This window comes from Hemitrygon akajei, unplaced genomic scaffold, assembly GCF_048418815.1.
Source record: "Hemitrygon akajei unplaced genomic scaffold, sHemAka1.3 Scf000050, whole genome shotgun sequence".
NCBI classification, from domain to species: Eukaryota; Metazoa; Chordata; class Chondrichthyes; order Myliobatiformes; family Dasyatidae; genus Hemitrygon; species Hemitrygon akajei.
In genome coordinates, this window is record NW_027331936.1 from 3,574,733 (window position 1) to 3,592,026 (window position 17,294).

Sequence of the window (17,294 nt, forward strand, 5' to 3'; positions counted from 1 at the left end):
AATAAACTGGGAGATTCAGGAGTGAAACTGGTGTCTGCGGCTCTGAGGAACCCGGAGTGTAAAATACAGAAACTGGAGTAAGTACCAGACTGTGGGAGATTGTGTTTACAGTCACCGGGTGTCTGACACTGAACATTAATGTGATCAGTAATTGTGTTACTGATAAACACTGGGGATTTGTACCGTCTCCTGTCTCTCTGTGTCCTTCACCCTCACTCTCTCTCATCTCCAGGCTGAACTATGTCGGTCTCACAGATTCTGGTGCCGAGGATCTCGCCTCCGCTCTCAGTACAAACCCATCACTGACGGAGCTGAACCTGACATCAAACTCACTGACAGACCGATCTGTCCCCGCTCTCCACCGCCTCATACTGACCCTCCCGAGTCTGGAGCGGATCTGGTGAGTGTTTGTGTTAATGTTCAATGTGATAAAATATCAGCGGATCCGCGGTTTTTCTGGTGATATTTGTCTGTGAGTGTTGAAACATTAACCCCGGTCCCCTGTTACTGACAGTGTTGTGTAATCTGTTTATTTCATCTTTATTCTCCCATCTGTTTCAGGCTGGTGGGGAATGAGTTCAGTCGGACCGGGAAGAAGGAACTGAGATCTCTGCAGGAACCCAGACCCGGACTGAGAGTGGCCGTGTCGTATGAAAATCTGATCCTGTGAACATCTGAATGTGGTAAATCGGTTCAGTGAGATGTGTGTACATCCGGGGAGTCAGACCCGGACTGAGAGTGGATCTGTGAACATCTGAATGTGTGAACATCCCCGCCCGCGGGATGGGGACATTTGGCCGACTCCCCGGCCTCCCCTTTAACTCCCGCCCTTACCTTTAACGGCCGCGCGCCGGGGCTGATTCCCAACGGTTTTAACGGAACCGGCTCGCGTCTCGTGCTGTGCGTCGCTGGCAGCGGTCCCGCCGTGACGTGTTTCCGCCTGTTGTCCAGCGTGGAAGCTTCCGCCGGATGTGCGTATTCGAGACTCCCACGTGACACCCCGGGGAATTACCCAGACAGGAAGAGCTCGGGGGTCCGGAGCTCAGTCTGGGACACCGGTGTCCCGGGGTGGGGGGGATGATCCCGGGAGAGAATCATTTTGCTCCCTTTGCTGAGGACGGTGCATTCGGCAGCCTGGCCGATATAATGATGTTAAATTGAGAGAGAGAGAGAGAGAGAGAGAGAGAGAGAGAGAGAGAGAGAGAGAGAGAGAGAGGGGGAGAGAGGGGGGGGAGAGAGGGGGAGAGAGGGGGAGGGGGAGGGGGAGGGGGGAGGGGGGGGAGGGAGGGAGAGAGAGAGAGAAGCCTGAAGGGGAGAGAGAGAAGGGCGAAGGAGAGAAAGAGAGGCTGGGACGGGGGGGGGGGAGGGATACGGAGGCAGGGAACTGCAAACTCACCGTGGATTTGTTTGGAGACTTGTGAACAGCCTTGATTAACATCCCGGCCACAGTGGACTGAAGTGTGATTTTATAATCATAGGTTCCCCGATGCAGAGTGACGGTGAGAAACGGGACTGATGATTCAACCTGTCACTTGTTGTCGCCGGTCAGTTAATTGTGTGTGACTGTGAGCGAGTCGGGAGCAGCTTATTTATTCCCGCACGTTAGCAGCTCACACGTTGTTTAATTTACATTTGTAAATTTACTCACACCCAGGACCTGACACAGAGTGAATCTCCCTCCACACCGTCCCATCACACACTCCCTGGGTCAGACACAGTGAATCTTCCTCCACACCGTCCCATCATACACTCCCTGGGTCAGACACAGTGAATCTCCCTCCACACCGTCCCATCACACACTCCCGGGGTCAGACACAGAGTGAATCTCTCTCCACACTGTCCCATCACACATTTGCAATGCCAAACAGTCAGTGAAGCTCCGTCTGCACCATTCCATCACTCAATTAATCCCACCCTGCAAAATCTCATTTCAGGGAAGCAGGCACCATCAATTTGCGGGAGACTCCCGGAACTCCCGGGAGAGGTGGGATGTCTGCAATAGAGCAGCTCCTTAGCGGCCAGACAGCTAGTTTAAATAACGTTAGCTATGCTAATGAACGAATGACACCCGTTAAACTCACCTCAACAGTGATTTAACCCCCCATGGGCAATAGAAAACCCAATGTTGCAGACAGTGCAGCGAGCAACACTGTCATTATTCCTGACCCCTATTAGGCAGGGGAACACTTTAGTGTAGTCTGGGGTGAAGTACGTTTTATATTTTTTTACTCTGCCATGGCAGAGTATTCAATTCTCTCTCTCTCTCGTTCTCAAAAAAAAAAACCGATTTGCGGGATATTGTATATAATTCGCGGGCGTCAGGGAGCCGCTATCAATATCCGGGAGAGGTGGGATGTCCGACGCTTCACTGGAAATGGCCGCTGGGGAGGGAGTGACGGCTTTGGTAGAAGTGAGCACAAGAGAGGGAGGGACGCGCTGATTTAAAATGGGCGAATCCTTGGTTAATGTGGCCGCCAGGGATGGAGTGAGACACTGACTTACAATAGCCACTGTCACACTCAGAATCGATGGCGAAGGATCATGCGGTGCCCATGGATACAATCCCGGGATCGAGTGTGTTATTGATTGTTATAACAGTATTTTAATTTGTGTTTTATATCGTCTTCCATATTGTATATATGTTCTAATTCTAATAATGTTGTCATTGAATAAACTAATGTATATATCTCAGATATTCGCACATACACATATACATGTGGGTTTTGGGGAGGAGGGGTGAGGGGTTTGGGAGGAAGAGGAGTGACGGGACGAGGAGTGGACTGAGGAGACGGTGAGCGTGGCGAAGTCACTGACTCAATAGGGAACGGAAAGGGGAGGGGCGAAAGTTCCTGTCACAAACTGGTGGCCAACATGGAGAAGACAAAGACGGGGTGAGGAGGAGTGAAACGACAGGAAGGGAGCGGGAGTGATGGGACGGGGAGGGAGGGGGAGTGATGGGACGGGAGGGAGTGGTCTGTTTGGACAGGATGGGGGGTGTGGGGGAGTGACGTTTGCAATAGTGGAGGATGAATGGGTGGTGACATTTCCTTCACAAATAAGACGAGCTGCAAAAAAGTTGGGCGTGGGCGAGAGAAAGGGGGAGCGGGGGTCGGGGACGCGGTCAGGGCTGATGGATCGGGGAGTTCATTGTCTCAACGAGGGAGAGGGGAGCGACTCACTCAACGGACGGGGGAGAAGGGATTGGGTGGAGCAGCGAAATTTCCCATCAGAAAATTTTCACCACCCAGGATGTGGTGGATGGCGGGAGAAAGGGCAAGGTTTCAGAGAGGGGAGGGTGTCAGGATTGATGGGGTGAGTAGGGGAGTGACTCACTGGGTAACAGAGAGAGGGAGAGAAAGAGGGCGATGAAGAGAGGTGAAGATTCGCATCGCAAAATGGCAGCCAACCAGCATACGATGCAGAGCATCGAGATGGCGGGGAGAGGAGAGCGAGGGGGAGGGATGGAAGGGGTTTGCGAGTGATGGGATAGGAAGGAGGGTGACAAGATGGTGAGTGTGAGGAAGTGACACTTCGTGGTGGAGGAAGTGGGAAGGAGGGTCTCACACTGTCACAAAATGGCTGTCGGCAGAAGGGTAAATGGAGAGTCGGGAGATCGGACACCGAGGGAAAGGAGAGGAGGGATGAGGAGTTGAGATTGAATAAACAGGGAGGGAAGTGAGTGGAAGGTGAGGAAAAGGGTGTGTCCCATTCTACGATGGTGGGAGAGCGGTTGTCAATTGTAACCATCACAAAATGGCCGCCAGCCAGGCTGAGATCGGCGGTGATAGAGGGGAGAGTGAGGGGACAGAGAACGGACTGTTTCAGGAGTGATGGGAGCCGAGGGTGGGAGAGGGCAACTCGTAACAAGGGAGCTGGAAGTGGGGGGGGGGGGGGTTCCCACGGGGAGAAATGTGGCTAGCATCGTTACCCTCCTTCCCCCTCCGTCTCCAAAATCCCGCCTTGATTTTTCTTTCGGGCTGAGCATCAGGTCGCATGGCCCGAATCCCTCAGGCTGTCCCGTGGAATGGGGCCTGTCAAAGGCAGCAGTGGGCGCCGGCTTTCCGGAGAAGATAGAGGCGAGGTCTGGCGGTGCGGGCTGGTTGGCGTGGATCACCACCATTTTCTGCAGGGTTGGGGAGAGGGAGGGGTCAGATTGAGGAGGGGAGGGAAGAAAGAGGTGAGCAGAGGAGATGAGTCCCACTACCCACTCCTTCACCCTCTCTCTCCCTCAGTCCCCTCCTACCCTCCCTGTCCCCTCTTCTCTCTCCATCTCTTTCCCCCACCACTCTCTCCCCACCCTATCCTCCTCTCTCCACCCCTCTCCCTATCCCCTCTTTATTCTTTTTCTACCCCATCTCTCTGAACTGTCTAGTCCATCAGCAATAACAGGAACGATTCTCTAATTCCCTATAAAGTAGGAAATTATAAGTATTATCTCGGATGAATTCCCGCGTGGAAAAGACAGTGATGTGCGAGTTTGCATTTGAACAATCGTTGTCAGACGAAAAATACAGATATTGGCAGTAAATTATTCCTTTTTCAGGGTAGCAGGCAATCACATGTGTGGTACCGCACTGAATGGAACCCATCTGTCATGATAAACACTGTATCGATTATGTCGATTAGGTCGGGACCGGGCGTTTTATTCTTTTCTGTCGTTCCCGGCGAGGTGAAATTGGACGATGTGGAGAGTTATGAGGACGGGTTTTATTGTTCCCGGCGAGGTGAAATTGGGCGATGTGGAGAGTTATGAGGACGGGTTTTATTGTTCCCGGCGAGGTGAAATTGGGCGATATGGAGAGTTATGAGGACGGGTTTTATTGTTCCCGGCGAGGTGAAATTGGGCGATGTGGGGAATTATGAGGACGGGTTTTATTGTTCCCGGCGAGGTGAAATTGGGCGATGTGAGAATTATGAGGACGGGTTTTATTGTTCCCGGCGAGGTGAAATTGGGCGAAGTGGAGAATTATGAGGACGGGTTTTATTGTTCCCGGCGAGGTGAAATTGGGCGATGTGAGAATTATGAGGACGGGTTTTATTGTTCCCGGCGAGGTGAAATTGGGCGATGTGAGAATTATGAGGACGGGTTTTATTGTTCCCGGCGAGGTGAAATTGGATGATGTGAGAATTATGAGGACGGGTTTTATTGTTCCCGGCGAGGTGAAATTGGGCGATGTGAGAATTATGAGGACGGGTTTTATTGTTCCCGGCGAGGTGAATTTGGGCGATGTGAGAATTATGAGGACGGGTTTTATTGTTCCCGGCGAGGTGAAATTGGGCGATGTGGAGAATTATGAGGACGGGTTTTATTGTTCCCGGCGAGGTGAAGTTGGGCGATGTGGAGAATTATGAGGACGGGTTTTATTGTTCCCGGCGAGGTGAAGTTGGGCGATGTGGGGAATTATGAGGACGGGTTTTATTGTTCCCGGCGAGGTGAAATTGGGCGATGTGAGAATTATGAGGACGGGTTTTATTGTTCCCGGCGAGGTGAAATTGGATGATGTGAGAATTATGAGGACGGGTTTTATTGTTCCCGGCGAGGTGAAATTGGGCGATGTGCGAATTATGAGGACGGGTTTTATTGTTCCCGGCGAGGTGAAATTGGATGATGTGAGAATTATGAGGACGGGTTTTATTGTTCCCGGCGAGGTGAAATTGGGCGATGTGGGGAATTATGAGGACGGGTTTTATTGTTCCCGGCGAGGTGAAATTGGGCGATGTGAGAATTATGAGGACGGGTTTTATTGTTCCCGGCGAGGTGAAATTGGGCGAAGTGGAGAATTATGAGGACGGGTTTTATTGTTCCCGGCGAGGTGAAATTGGGCGATGTGAGAATTATGAGGACGGGTTTTATTGTTCCCGGCGAGGTGAAATTGGGCGATGTGAGAATTATGAGGACGGGTTTTATTGTTCCCGGCGAGGTGAATTTGGGCGATGTGAGAATTATGAGGACGGGTTTTATTGTTCCCGGCGAGGTGAAATTGGGCGATGTGGAGAATTATGAGGACGGGTTTTATTGTTCCCGGCGAGGTGAAGTTGGGCGATGTGGAGAATTATGAGGACGGGTTTTATTGTTCCCGGCGAGGTGAAGTTGGGCGATGTGGGGAATTATGAGGACGGGTTTTATTGTTCCCGGCGAGGTGAAATTGGGCGATGTGAGAATTATGAGGACGGGTTTTATTGTTCCCGGCGAGGTGAAATTGGATGATGTGAGAATTATGAGGACGGGTTTTATTGTTCCCGGCGAGGTGAAATTGGGCGATGTGCGAATTATGAGGACGGGTTTTATTGTTCCCGGCGAGGTGAAATTGGATGATGTGAGAATTATGAGGACGGGTTTTATTGTTCCCGGCGAGGTGAAATTGGGCGATGTGAGAATTATGAGGACGGCTTTTATTGTTCCCGGCGAGGTGAAATTGGGCGATGTGAGAATTATGAGGACGGGTTTTATTGTTCCCGGCGAGGTGAAATTGGGCGATGTGAGAATTATGAGGACGGGTTTTATTGTTCCCGGCGAGGTGAAATTGGATGATGTGAGAATTATGAGGACGGGTTTTATTGTTCCCGGCGAGGTGAAATTGGATGATGTGAGAATTATGAGGACGGGTTTTATTGTTCCCGGCGAGGTGAAATTGGGCGATGTGGAGAGTTATGAGGACGGGTTTTATTGTTCCCGGCGAGGTGAAATTGGGCGATGTGGGGAATTATGAGGACGGGTTTTATTGTTCCCGGCGAGGTGAAATTGGGCGATGTGAGAATTATGAGGACGGGTTTTATTGTTCCCGGCGAGGTGAAATTGGGCGAAGTGGAGAATTATGAGGACGGGTTTTATTGTTCCCGGCGAGGTGAAATTGGGCGATGTGAGAATTATGAGGACGGGTTTTATTGTTCCCGGCGAGGTGAAATTGGGCGATGTGAGAATTATGAGGACGGGTTTTATTGTTCCCGGCGAGGTGAAATTGGATGATGTGAGAATTATGAGGACGGGTTTTATTGTTCCCGGCGAGGTGAAATTGGGCGATGTGAGAATTATGAGGACGGGTTTTATTGTTCCCGGCGAGGTGAATTTGGGCGATGTGAGAATTATGAGGACGGGTTTTATTGTTCCCGGCGAGGTGAAATTGGGCGATGTGGAGAATTATGAGGACGGGTTTTATTGTTCCCGGCGAGGTGAAGTTGGGCGATGTGGAGAATTATGAGGACGGGTTTTATTGTTCCCGGCGAGGTGAAGTTGGGCGATGTGGGGAATTATGAGGACGGGTTTTATTGTTCCCGGCGAGGTGAAATTGGGCGATGTGAGAATTATGAGGACGGGTTTTATTGTTCCCGGCGAGGTGAAATTGGATGATGTGAGAATTATGAGGACGGGTTTTATTGTTCCCGGCGAGGTGAAATTGGGCGATGTGCGAATTATGAGGACGGGTTTTATTGTTCCCGGCGAGGTGAAATTGGATGATGTGAGAATTATGAGGACGGGTTTTATTGTTCCCGGCGAGGTGAAATTGGGCGATGTGAGAATTATGAGGACGGGTTTTATTGTTCCCGGCGAGGTGAAATTGGGCGATGTGAGAATTATGAGGACGGGTTTTATTGTTCCCGGCGAGGTGAAATTGGGCGATGTGAGAATTATGAGGACGGGTTTTATTGTTCCCGGCGAGGTGAAATTGGATGATGTGAGAATTATGAGGACGGGTTTTATTGTTCCCGGCGAGGTGAAATTGGATGATGTGAGAATTATGAGGACGGGTTTTATTGTTCCCGGCGAGGTGAAATTGGGCGATGTGGGGAATTATGAGAACGGGTTTTATTGTTCCCGGCGAGGTGAAATTGGATGATGTGAGAATTATGAGGACGGGTTTTATTGTTCCCGGCGAGGTGAAATTGGATGATGTGAGAATTATGAGGACGGGTTTTATTGTTCCCGGCGAGGTGAAATTGGGCGATGTGAGAATTATGAGGACGGGTTTTATTGTTCCCGGCGAGGTGAAATTGGGCGATGTGAGAATTATGAGGACGGGTTTTATTGTTCCCGGCGAGGTGAAATTGGGCGATGTGGAGAGTTAGGAGGACGGGTTTTATTGTTCCCGGCGAGGTGAAATTGGGCGATTTGAGAATTATGAGGACGGGTTTTATAGTTCCCGGCGAGGTGAAATTGGGCGATGTGAGAATTATGAGGACGGGTTTTATTGTTCCCGGCGAGGTGAAATTGGGCGATTTGAGAATTATGAGGACGGGTTTTATTGTTCCCGGCGAGGTGAAATTGGGTGATGTGGGGAATTATGAGGACGGGTTTTATTGTTCCCGGCGAGGTGAAATTGGGTGATGTGGGAATTATGAGGACGGGTTTTATTGTTCCCGGCGAGGTGAAATTGGGCGATGTGAGAATTATGAGGACGGGTTTTATTGTTCCCGGCGAGGTGAAATTGGGTGATGTGGGGAATTATGAGGACGGGTTTTATTGTTCCCGGCGAGGTGAAGTTGGGTGATGTGAGAATTATGAGGACGGGTTTTATTGTTCCCGGCGAGGTGAAATTGGGCGATGTGAGAATTATGAGGACGGGTTTTATTGTTCCCGGCGAGGTGAAATTGGGCGATGTGGGGAATTATGAGGACGGGTTTTATTGTTCCCGGCGATGTGAAATTGGGCGATTTGAGAATTATGAGGACGGGTTTTATTGTTCCCGGCGAGGTGAAATTGGATGATGTGAGAATTATGAGGACGGGTTTTATTGTTCCCGGCGAGGTGAAGTTGGGCGATATGGAGAGTTACGAGGACGGGTTTTATTGTTCCCGGCGAGGTGAAGTTGGGCGATGTGGGGAATTATGAGGACGGGTTTTATTGTTCCTGGCGAGGTGAAATTGGGCGATGTGAGAATTATGAGGACGGGTTTTATTGTTCCCGGCGAGGTGAAATTGAGCGATGTGAGAATTATGAGGACGGGTTTTATTGTTCCCGGCGAGGTGAAATTGGGCGATGTGAGAATTATGAGGACGGGTTTTATTGTTCCCGGCGAGGTGAAATTGGGCGATGTGAGAATTATGAGGACGGGTTTTATTGTTCCCGGCGAGGTGAAATTGGGTGATGTGGGAATTATGAGGACGGGTTTTATTGTTCCCGGCGAGGTGAAATTGGGTGATGTGGGAATTATGAGGACGGGTTTTATTGTTCCCGGCGAGGTGAAGTTGGATGATGTGAGAGTTATGAGGACGGGTTTTATTGTTGCCGGCGAGGTGAAATTGGGCGAGGTGAGAATTATGAGGACGGGTTTTATTGTTCCCGGCGAGGTGAAATTGGGCGATGTGGGGAATTATGAGGACGGGTTTTATTGTTCCCGGCGAGGTGAAATTGGGCGATTTGAGAATTATGAGGACGGGTTTTATTGTTCCCGGCGAGGTGAAGTTGGATGATGTGAGAATTATGAGGACGGGTTTTATTGTTCCCTGCGAGGTGAAATTGGGCGATGTGGGGAATTATGAGGACGGGTTTTATTGTTCCCGGCGAGGTGAAATTGGGCGATTTGAGAATTATGAGGACGGGTTTTATTGTTCCCGGCGAGGTGAAGTTGGATGATGTGAGAATTATGAGGACGGGTTTTATTGTTCCCGGCGAGGTGAAGTTGGATGATGTGAGAATTATGAGGACGGGTTTTATTGTTCCCGGCGAGGTGAAATTGAGCGATGTGAGAATTATGAGGACGGGTTTTATTGTTCCCGGCGAGGTGAAATTGGGCGATGTGAGAATTATGAGGACGGGTTTTATTGTTCCCGGCGAGGTGAAATTGGGTGATGTGAGAGTTATGAGGACGGGTTTTATTGTTGCCGGCGAGGTGAAATTGGGTGATGTGAGAATTATGAGGACGGGTTTTATTGTTCCCGGCGAGGTGAAATTGGGCGATGTGAGAATAATGAGGACAGGTTTTATTTTTACTGGCGCTCCTGGCGATGTGAATTTAGGCGATGTTGGGAATTATGAAGACAAAATATTTTTTTTTCTGGCATTCCCGGCGATGTGAAATTGGGCGAAGTGCAGAATTATGAGGACGCCGGGATCATCCAGTGCAATTTAGTGAATCTCGATGTGTGCGAAAATCCATGGCAATTAAAAAAAAAATAACGTGCATAAATGTACTGTATGGGGAAAATTAAAAACGAAGTGCTACCAAAATAGCGATTTGCATAACATATTCGAAATTTCTCGTGCGCCAATTCTCAGGTCGCCTGGAACACTGTTCACTGTTCACGTGTAAATAGGGCAACCAGTTAGATTCAGAGATGGTCAGTTGATATTCTCAGCAAGTAACATTTATCCCCCTGTCAGAGTCATGTTTACCGATTCCAACTCCGTTTCGACATTATGAGAAAAAAAAATGTTGTATCGCGTGCAACCTCTGCTCCTTGCTTAAGAAATACCTACTCGCAATAGAGGAATGTTCATCATCTTGGCTTCTGACGTGGCTGTACTGTGACGGGGATTGGATTACGTGGACTGGACGCTCTGTCACGAAGCTGCCTCATTCTAACAATGACCTGTGCATTCATTCGCACTGAGCAAGATGAATGATTGGCAAATATTGCAGATAATCTCTATCTGAGATTACATGGTCGGCACCACATTGTGGGCCGAAGGGCCTGTAATGCGCTGTAGATTTCTGTGATTCTATGATTGACAGTCTGGGTGCATTGAATATGTATCCTGTACTGTGCAGTCGAGGCCTATGAGGCAAAATTTCAGAAGAATGAATACACTGTTCACGACGGATATCAGATGAAATACTTCAACGCTCGTGATTGGTGAATCATTGGAATCCGATAGCAGTGAATCTGAGGTTAACAGTAACTCAACCTTACCCTTGATGGGTAGTGGAGGGCGATTAAGTTGGTGTATTGCGAATCATAATGTTTATGTCATTCCGTTCTCTTTCTCCAGTGAATTTAGTGGCGATTGTCATTCTGTCCCGGGGATAGTGCGGCCTCTCCTTCTGCACCACTCGCTACCTGGTGGCCATGGCAGCGGTGGATCTACCGGTCATTATCACTGAGGTCGTTTTGTATCAACTCAATTATCATCATTTTCCCGTTTGTTTCCTGAACGTCACCTCTGTGTGCACTGTTCTCCGTGTCCTGCCCCGCATTGCCGTGAACTGTTCCGTCTGGTTCACCGTCACTTTCACCTTCGATCGGTTTGTTGCCATTTGCTGTCAGAAACTGAAAACAAAGTACTGCACGGGGAGAACGGCGGCCGTGGTTCTAGCGCCATCTAGTGGTCTGTTCCGTCTGAAAAACGGCCCACTCTACTTCACTTACAGAGAGATCATTAACAATGCACCATGGTTCTGTTATCCGAAGCCAAGTTACTTCACTGAACCGGCGTGGGTGGCGTATGACTGGTTTGACATCGTTTTAACTCCGTTCCTCCCATTCGGCGTAATTCTACCGCACAACGCTCTGACGGTCAGGCACATTTTAGTGGCCAGTCGGTTCCGTAGGGGGCTGAGGGGTCAGAGCAAGGGGGGAAACAACAGCGACCCGGAGATGGAGAGCCAGGAGAGGGTCTGTGGATTTGCTCTTCACCCTCGCCTGCAGCTTCATCCTCCTGTGACTGACGAATGTTGCAGAATTTATCTACTATCACATCACCGGGATAGGAACACAGGGGAATGACTCGGAAATTATTTCCGCCTGTGCCGGGTATTTGCTAAGGAATTTCAGCTGCTGCACGAACACATTCATTTACGCCGCCACTCAGTCCAGATTCAGAGAGCGATGAAAAGCGCGATGAAATATCCGTTCATTTCAGTACTCCGGTTCATTAACAGAGCAACCCCCTAACGAAGCACAAACCTGCTCACAGTCAGCCCCGCTGTTCCCGACTTCTACCCTCGCTTCCCTAATGTCAGTAAGTCTTGGTCAAGCGAACTGGAGAAGAACAAAGGACGCCCCCATGAACGACGCCCGGCCGATCCGAACACGGCCTCAGTGAATAAGGACACGGAGATAATATACGGAACTTCCTGGGTTGGGGCGGAGACCAACTTCTCCTGCCGAGGCTACTCCCGAGGGAGACTGGCCACCGTCAGTCGGCGAGGATGCCCGGTAGGCTATGGAAACGAGGGTGCGCGAACTTAAATGCCCCTATCCTTGCCGCAGTTCGATAGCATGGGGGCTTCGGAGAGTGCAAAAGAAAGGAAAGACAGTCACTGACATCATCGCTCGGTTCAAAGACACCTGGGACGCAAATGCGGAAACACCCCTGGACCAGCAAAATGCCCGGTGGGCTTGTCAAACCTTCCCGAACAGCCTCCGACCCGATGTCGCCCCTGCCTTTTAATCGCCAAATCTGAGCTGGCAGACCCAGCAACTGAATGTGGTAACCGAGACCCTGATTGACATGGAACGAAATGGGTTGTTTAAGATCACGGGAGAAAGGGGGCAGTACACACAAAAAGGGGAGTGGAAAGCGGGAGTTCGGCCAAGGCCCCGCGACGGGAGGCAGGGCGTATATAGGAAATGTGCACGAAAGGGGCATTAGGCCAGAGAGATCCGAGGCGACGTGGAGGGAAGGGATAGGATAGGATAGGGAGAAAGGATGATCTGCGAATACCCCTGGGAAGTGACTCATTTCACTATGCATAACCCCTTCAGGTCCCAGTAGGGAGGCCACGAGGGGAAGACGATACAACCGGCTCTGATCGGCTCCATGAGAAGCCGCAGGAGGATCCATTCCCGGATGAAGAAATAGCTGAGAAACGAGTCCGTGTCCTGGACGATTCCGGCGCCACTATACCGTCCGTAAGCCCCTCCGTGGCACTGCCTGTGAGTACTATGAGTATAGAGACCGTGGGGATAACCGGACTCCCCATGACCGACCCATTTTCCCAGCCCGTGGAGATCAGTGTAGAAGGTAGAGGATTGAAGAAACATTAGTCATAGCCAATAACTCACCAGTTAATCTACTCGGACGCAAGGCTTTGTGCAAATTAAAGTCGTAATTCATTGCACTCCCCTGGGATGGTACCTTCTTCCCTTGAATACCCTCCAACCCTGACCCGCTCTATCATGATCGAAAGGGGCGTGGCAGTGACGAGAGCGCGAATAAAACGTAGGATGAGAGTGATAATTGGTAGAACGTGGAGATGGTGGGATGCGTGAGCCGAATGGTGCTGAGTCTCAATGGGCTTCTAAACGAGTTTAACTCTCCCGGTTGTCGCGGTCTCCGCTGACAACAGTTCTGTAGTGTCTCGGTGAGAACACAGCGATCGCCTGTAAGAATAGGCTAGATATTTAGTTGTCTAATTGAGGTGAGCGGATATTTCTTTCTTTCTTTCTTTATTAATCTTTTTATTGATTTAAAAAGAGCATGTATACAAAGAAGAGGAGAATTATCTCAAATATGCATATCAATAACAATACAAACAGAAAGTGAAATAAACATTGTCAAAATCATACACAGTATTTAGCTAATATGTAGTATATAATAAAAAAGAAAACACTAATTCTCCTCTTATCAGTTCACAAAGAGAGAAAAAAAACATTAAATTTTTAAAAAAGAAGGAAAAAAAACCACTACACTATATGAAAAAAAGGGGGAAAAAAAGACTGGGCAGTCCATTCTGAGGATGCGACCAAAAAAGGAGGAAAGACTTTCTGATTAAATCTAAAACTTGGAAAGTAAATAATTGGAAGAGTAATAAATGAAATCAAATGAAAATGACCTGAGTGGATATTTCGCTGCGCTGATGAACTGCTCTCTGAACTTGGACTGAGTAACCCCGTAAATAAATGTGTTTGTGCAGCAACTTAATATCATCAGCATGTATCCGGAATGTTGAAGTATGTATTCCGAATCGTTGTAATTATTTGGATCCAATCCGGCAATGGTGTAATAAAGGAAATCGGCAACATTCACCGACCAGAGGATGATGAAGCTCCCGGAGATGGTGAGAAGTAAGATCACAGACCTCCTCCTGCTCTCCATCTCCGGGTCGCTGCGGTACTCCGCCATTCTCTGACCCCTCAGCCCCTTACGGACGCGACTCGTCACTAAAATGTGTCTGACTGTCAGAGCGTTGAACAGTAGTATTAACACGAACGGGAGTAATGGCACCAGAACGGTAGAAAGCCAATCATATCCCACCCACTCGGGATCCGTATAGTAGCCTGGCTTTGTAATACATTCCCAGGGTATATTGTTAATCACTTTCACTGGGTGATATATAAAGAAGTAGGGCACGTTTTCAAAACAGAGCAGAACGCCGGTTGTTGTCAGAACCGCAGCCGCAGTTTTCCCGGTGCAATACTTTGTTGTCCGCTTCTGACAACAGATGGCGACAAACCGATCAAATGTAAAAGTGACGGTGAACCAGACAGAACAGTCGGTGGCCGCCTCACCCAGGGTAGAGATCACACTGCACACCGGGGTGATGTCCAGGAAAGTCCCGGGGAAATAATAGTAACTGACCCGCCAGAATATAACATTAAAAATGATGGTCAGTAGATCCGCCGTTGCCATGGCCACCAGGTAGCGCGTGGTGCAGGTGGAGAGGCCGCACTTGCCCCGGGATAGGATCACAATAGCCACTAAATTCACTGGGAAACAGCAAAAAGAATGATAATTACTCTGTCGCCGCTCCCTATGTCACAGGAAAGAAATAAGCTGGTAATTGACAACAATCATACTTTGCAGACAACTTATTTCTGAAGATTTGAAGCGTGTGGAGCGGGAGTGGAAGATGCCTCGCACAGGTACATGCTGGGTGAAAGGGTACAGTACTCGCTGTTGGAAGAGGGTTATGGTTTGTCAACTAATCGCCGAGGGCGCTTTGGAGAAATCAATGTAAACCCGCAGTTACTGCGCACATTGCACACTATCCGGTCAGAGAGTTTCAGATTCCGTTTTTTAAAAAAATCTTGTCGGACCCGCTGAATTTTCAGCTATTTTGCACGAGAGTGCTCAATCTACCAAATTTCCAAATGGAAGGCAATATAGGTACTTCAAGACATCTGTCCCTTTTAGTTTTGTTTCCAGATTATTGCAGGATGATTCTGAATGATTCGATGTTTATTGTTCTAGAGCGGAGGATCGTATGCATACGTACACAACGCTGGAAGAACTCAGCATCCGTGAGAAAAGAGTAGCCAACGTTTCGGGCCGAGACCCTTCATCAGGAATGGGGGGGTGGGGAAGAGAGGGCCGAAGCCCAGTAATAGAGATAGGGGAGGGGGTAGGGCCTGGAGGCGAAAGGTGGAAAACCAATCAGAGGAAAAATAAAGGGGGGAGAGGGAGGGGATAAGCATGAAAGAACTGTAGAGATAAAGAAGCAGAAAGTTGAAAGGGGAGAGAGGCAGAGAGGAAACTGGGGTAGGGGAAGGGGAAAGGGGAGGGTGAGGGTGAGGGAATTACCGGAAATTGGATAATTCAATGTTCGTACCACCAGGCTGGAGGCTACCCAGACGGTAGATGAGGTGTTGCTCCTCCAACCTGAGTTTGGCCTCATCATGGCAGTAGAGGAGTTCATGATATTGTATGCATATTGCCCCGACTGACCGCCAACTGACCCTGCTGGGTTGGCTCTTAAATGTTGCTTCACTTCACGGGGGAACAAATCCTGGTGCACGCAAACGTGCACAGAAAATTATTTTAATTTTAGAAACGCCCGATGTTTCGGAGTCTAACTCGCAAGTAATGTATTCCAATCACAAACAGGAGAAAACCTGCAGATGCTGGAAATCCAAGCAACGCACACAAAATGCTGGAGGAACTCAGCAGGCCAGGCAGCGTCAATGGAACAGGGTACAGTCGACAGTTCCGGCCGAGACGCTTCAGCAGGACGGACTTGCTGAGGGGGCTCGGCCCGTAACGTCGTCTGTACACTTTTTCATTGTGAGTGTATCACAAGAGATGTCTACTTCTCCCCGCTGAATCTCACCGGCCATCCGCTTCCTGCATTCCCTTCAAACTTGCAGCGATTTCTGAAAACACTGCGCAATAATTTAAATTTGAATTTAAAGCATGTTGTTCTATTGATACGGAATAAAACCAATAGCCCGTAAAGGTGCAGAAGCTCGGGATTATCGGAGTTTACTTCAACAGCCTGCCATGAATCATATCTCCGATCTTCTACTCTGCATCTATTTCAACCGCCAGTTGATCTTCAGTCGAGGGCACGGATTAAACAGCAAGGAGACTTCTGAACGAACACAGAGATTTAGCACAATGTCTGCACCGCACTCACTGATACACCGGCATCACAACGCTGTCGGTAACTGAATGAGTTCACAGACCGCGCACACAAAACCGCAATTGTTAGTTCGCCTCTGTTCTTACCAGGAACGCCGATAACGGCGATGATCATGTACCATCTCTTTCTCACACTGTAAAATACTTCAAGCATACTGTGTGAGATTCAGCCTGTCTTCCATCTGCCCGCGATCTCGCTGAAGAAACTCTGAGCTGATGAATCTCCACGGTCATTCATTTATACTCGCTCCAGCACACTGAATATTCAATACTACACAAGACTGATGTGTCTTCCAACAGGTGGGTGTAAAAATAAAAATGATGTAATTCAAGTAAAATCCCAATTGTGAAGAGTTTGCAAAATCTCAAAGAGAAAGAAATGACGATTCTAGCAATCAGTGAATGTTGTTAAGGTCAGCTCTCGTTTTCATGATTGTCATTGTTGATCATGTGATGTCCATTCCTTGGCTCCATAGACTTTGTCGTCATTGAGCAATTGTGAACCGTTATTGGGCTTCTCTGTTCACTGAGGAAATCGTTTCGGTTATGGATGTTGCAACTGAATCTGCTGACGCCGATACTGAACACACGCAAACCGTTAATGAAATTAATTGTAGCACACACAAAATGCTGGAAGAACTCAACAGATCAGGCAGCAACTATGGACAAGAATAAACAGTCGACATTTCTGGCCTAGTCGTCTTCTTCAAATTAATTAACGCTTCGTCGAGCACCTCATGTCCATCAACATTAAGCGAAATTTCCCGGTGGCCAAACATTTCAATTCCTATCCCCATCCCGAGCCGACATGTCGGTCCATGGCCTCCTCCTGCGCCACCATGAGGCCACACACATGCTGGAGGAGCAATATCTTATATTCTGTGTAGGTAACCTCCAGTTTAATGGCATAAATATTGATATCTGTATATTCAGGTATTTCCCCCTGCCTTTTCCCCCTTCTATTCCCTCTTCTTCATTTCACCATCCTGGACTCTTACACTTCTCCTGACTTGCCTATCATCTCCTGCTGGTGCCCGACCTGGTTCCCTTTCTTCCA

At 48.9% G+C, this 17,294-nt stretch overlaps 1 protein-coding gene across 1 annotated transcript in view; it reads left to right on the top strand.

Annotated features, from left to right (window-relative positions):
- The window catches only part of LOC140721093 (NACHT, LRR and PYD domains-containing protein 3-like), a 107,089-nt gene that overhangs the window by 56,603 nt on the left and 33,192 nt on the right, over positions 1-17,294 (top strand). The window contains exons 8-10 of the mRNA XM_073035958.1: positions 11,307-11,482; positions 11,852-12,093; positions 12,643-12,813. Coding sequence (XP_072892059.1) covers positions 11,307-11,482; positions 11,852-12,093; positions 12,643-12,813 — 589 coding nt within the window. The remainder of the gene's footprint in view (positions 1-11,306; positions 11,483-11,851; positions 12,094-12,642; positions 12,814-17,294) is intronic.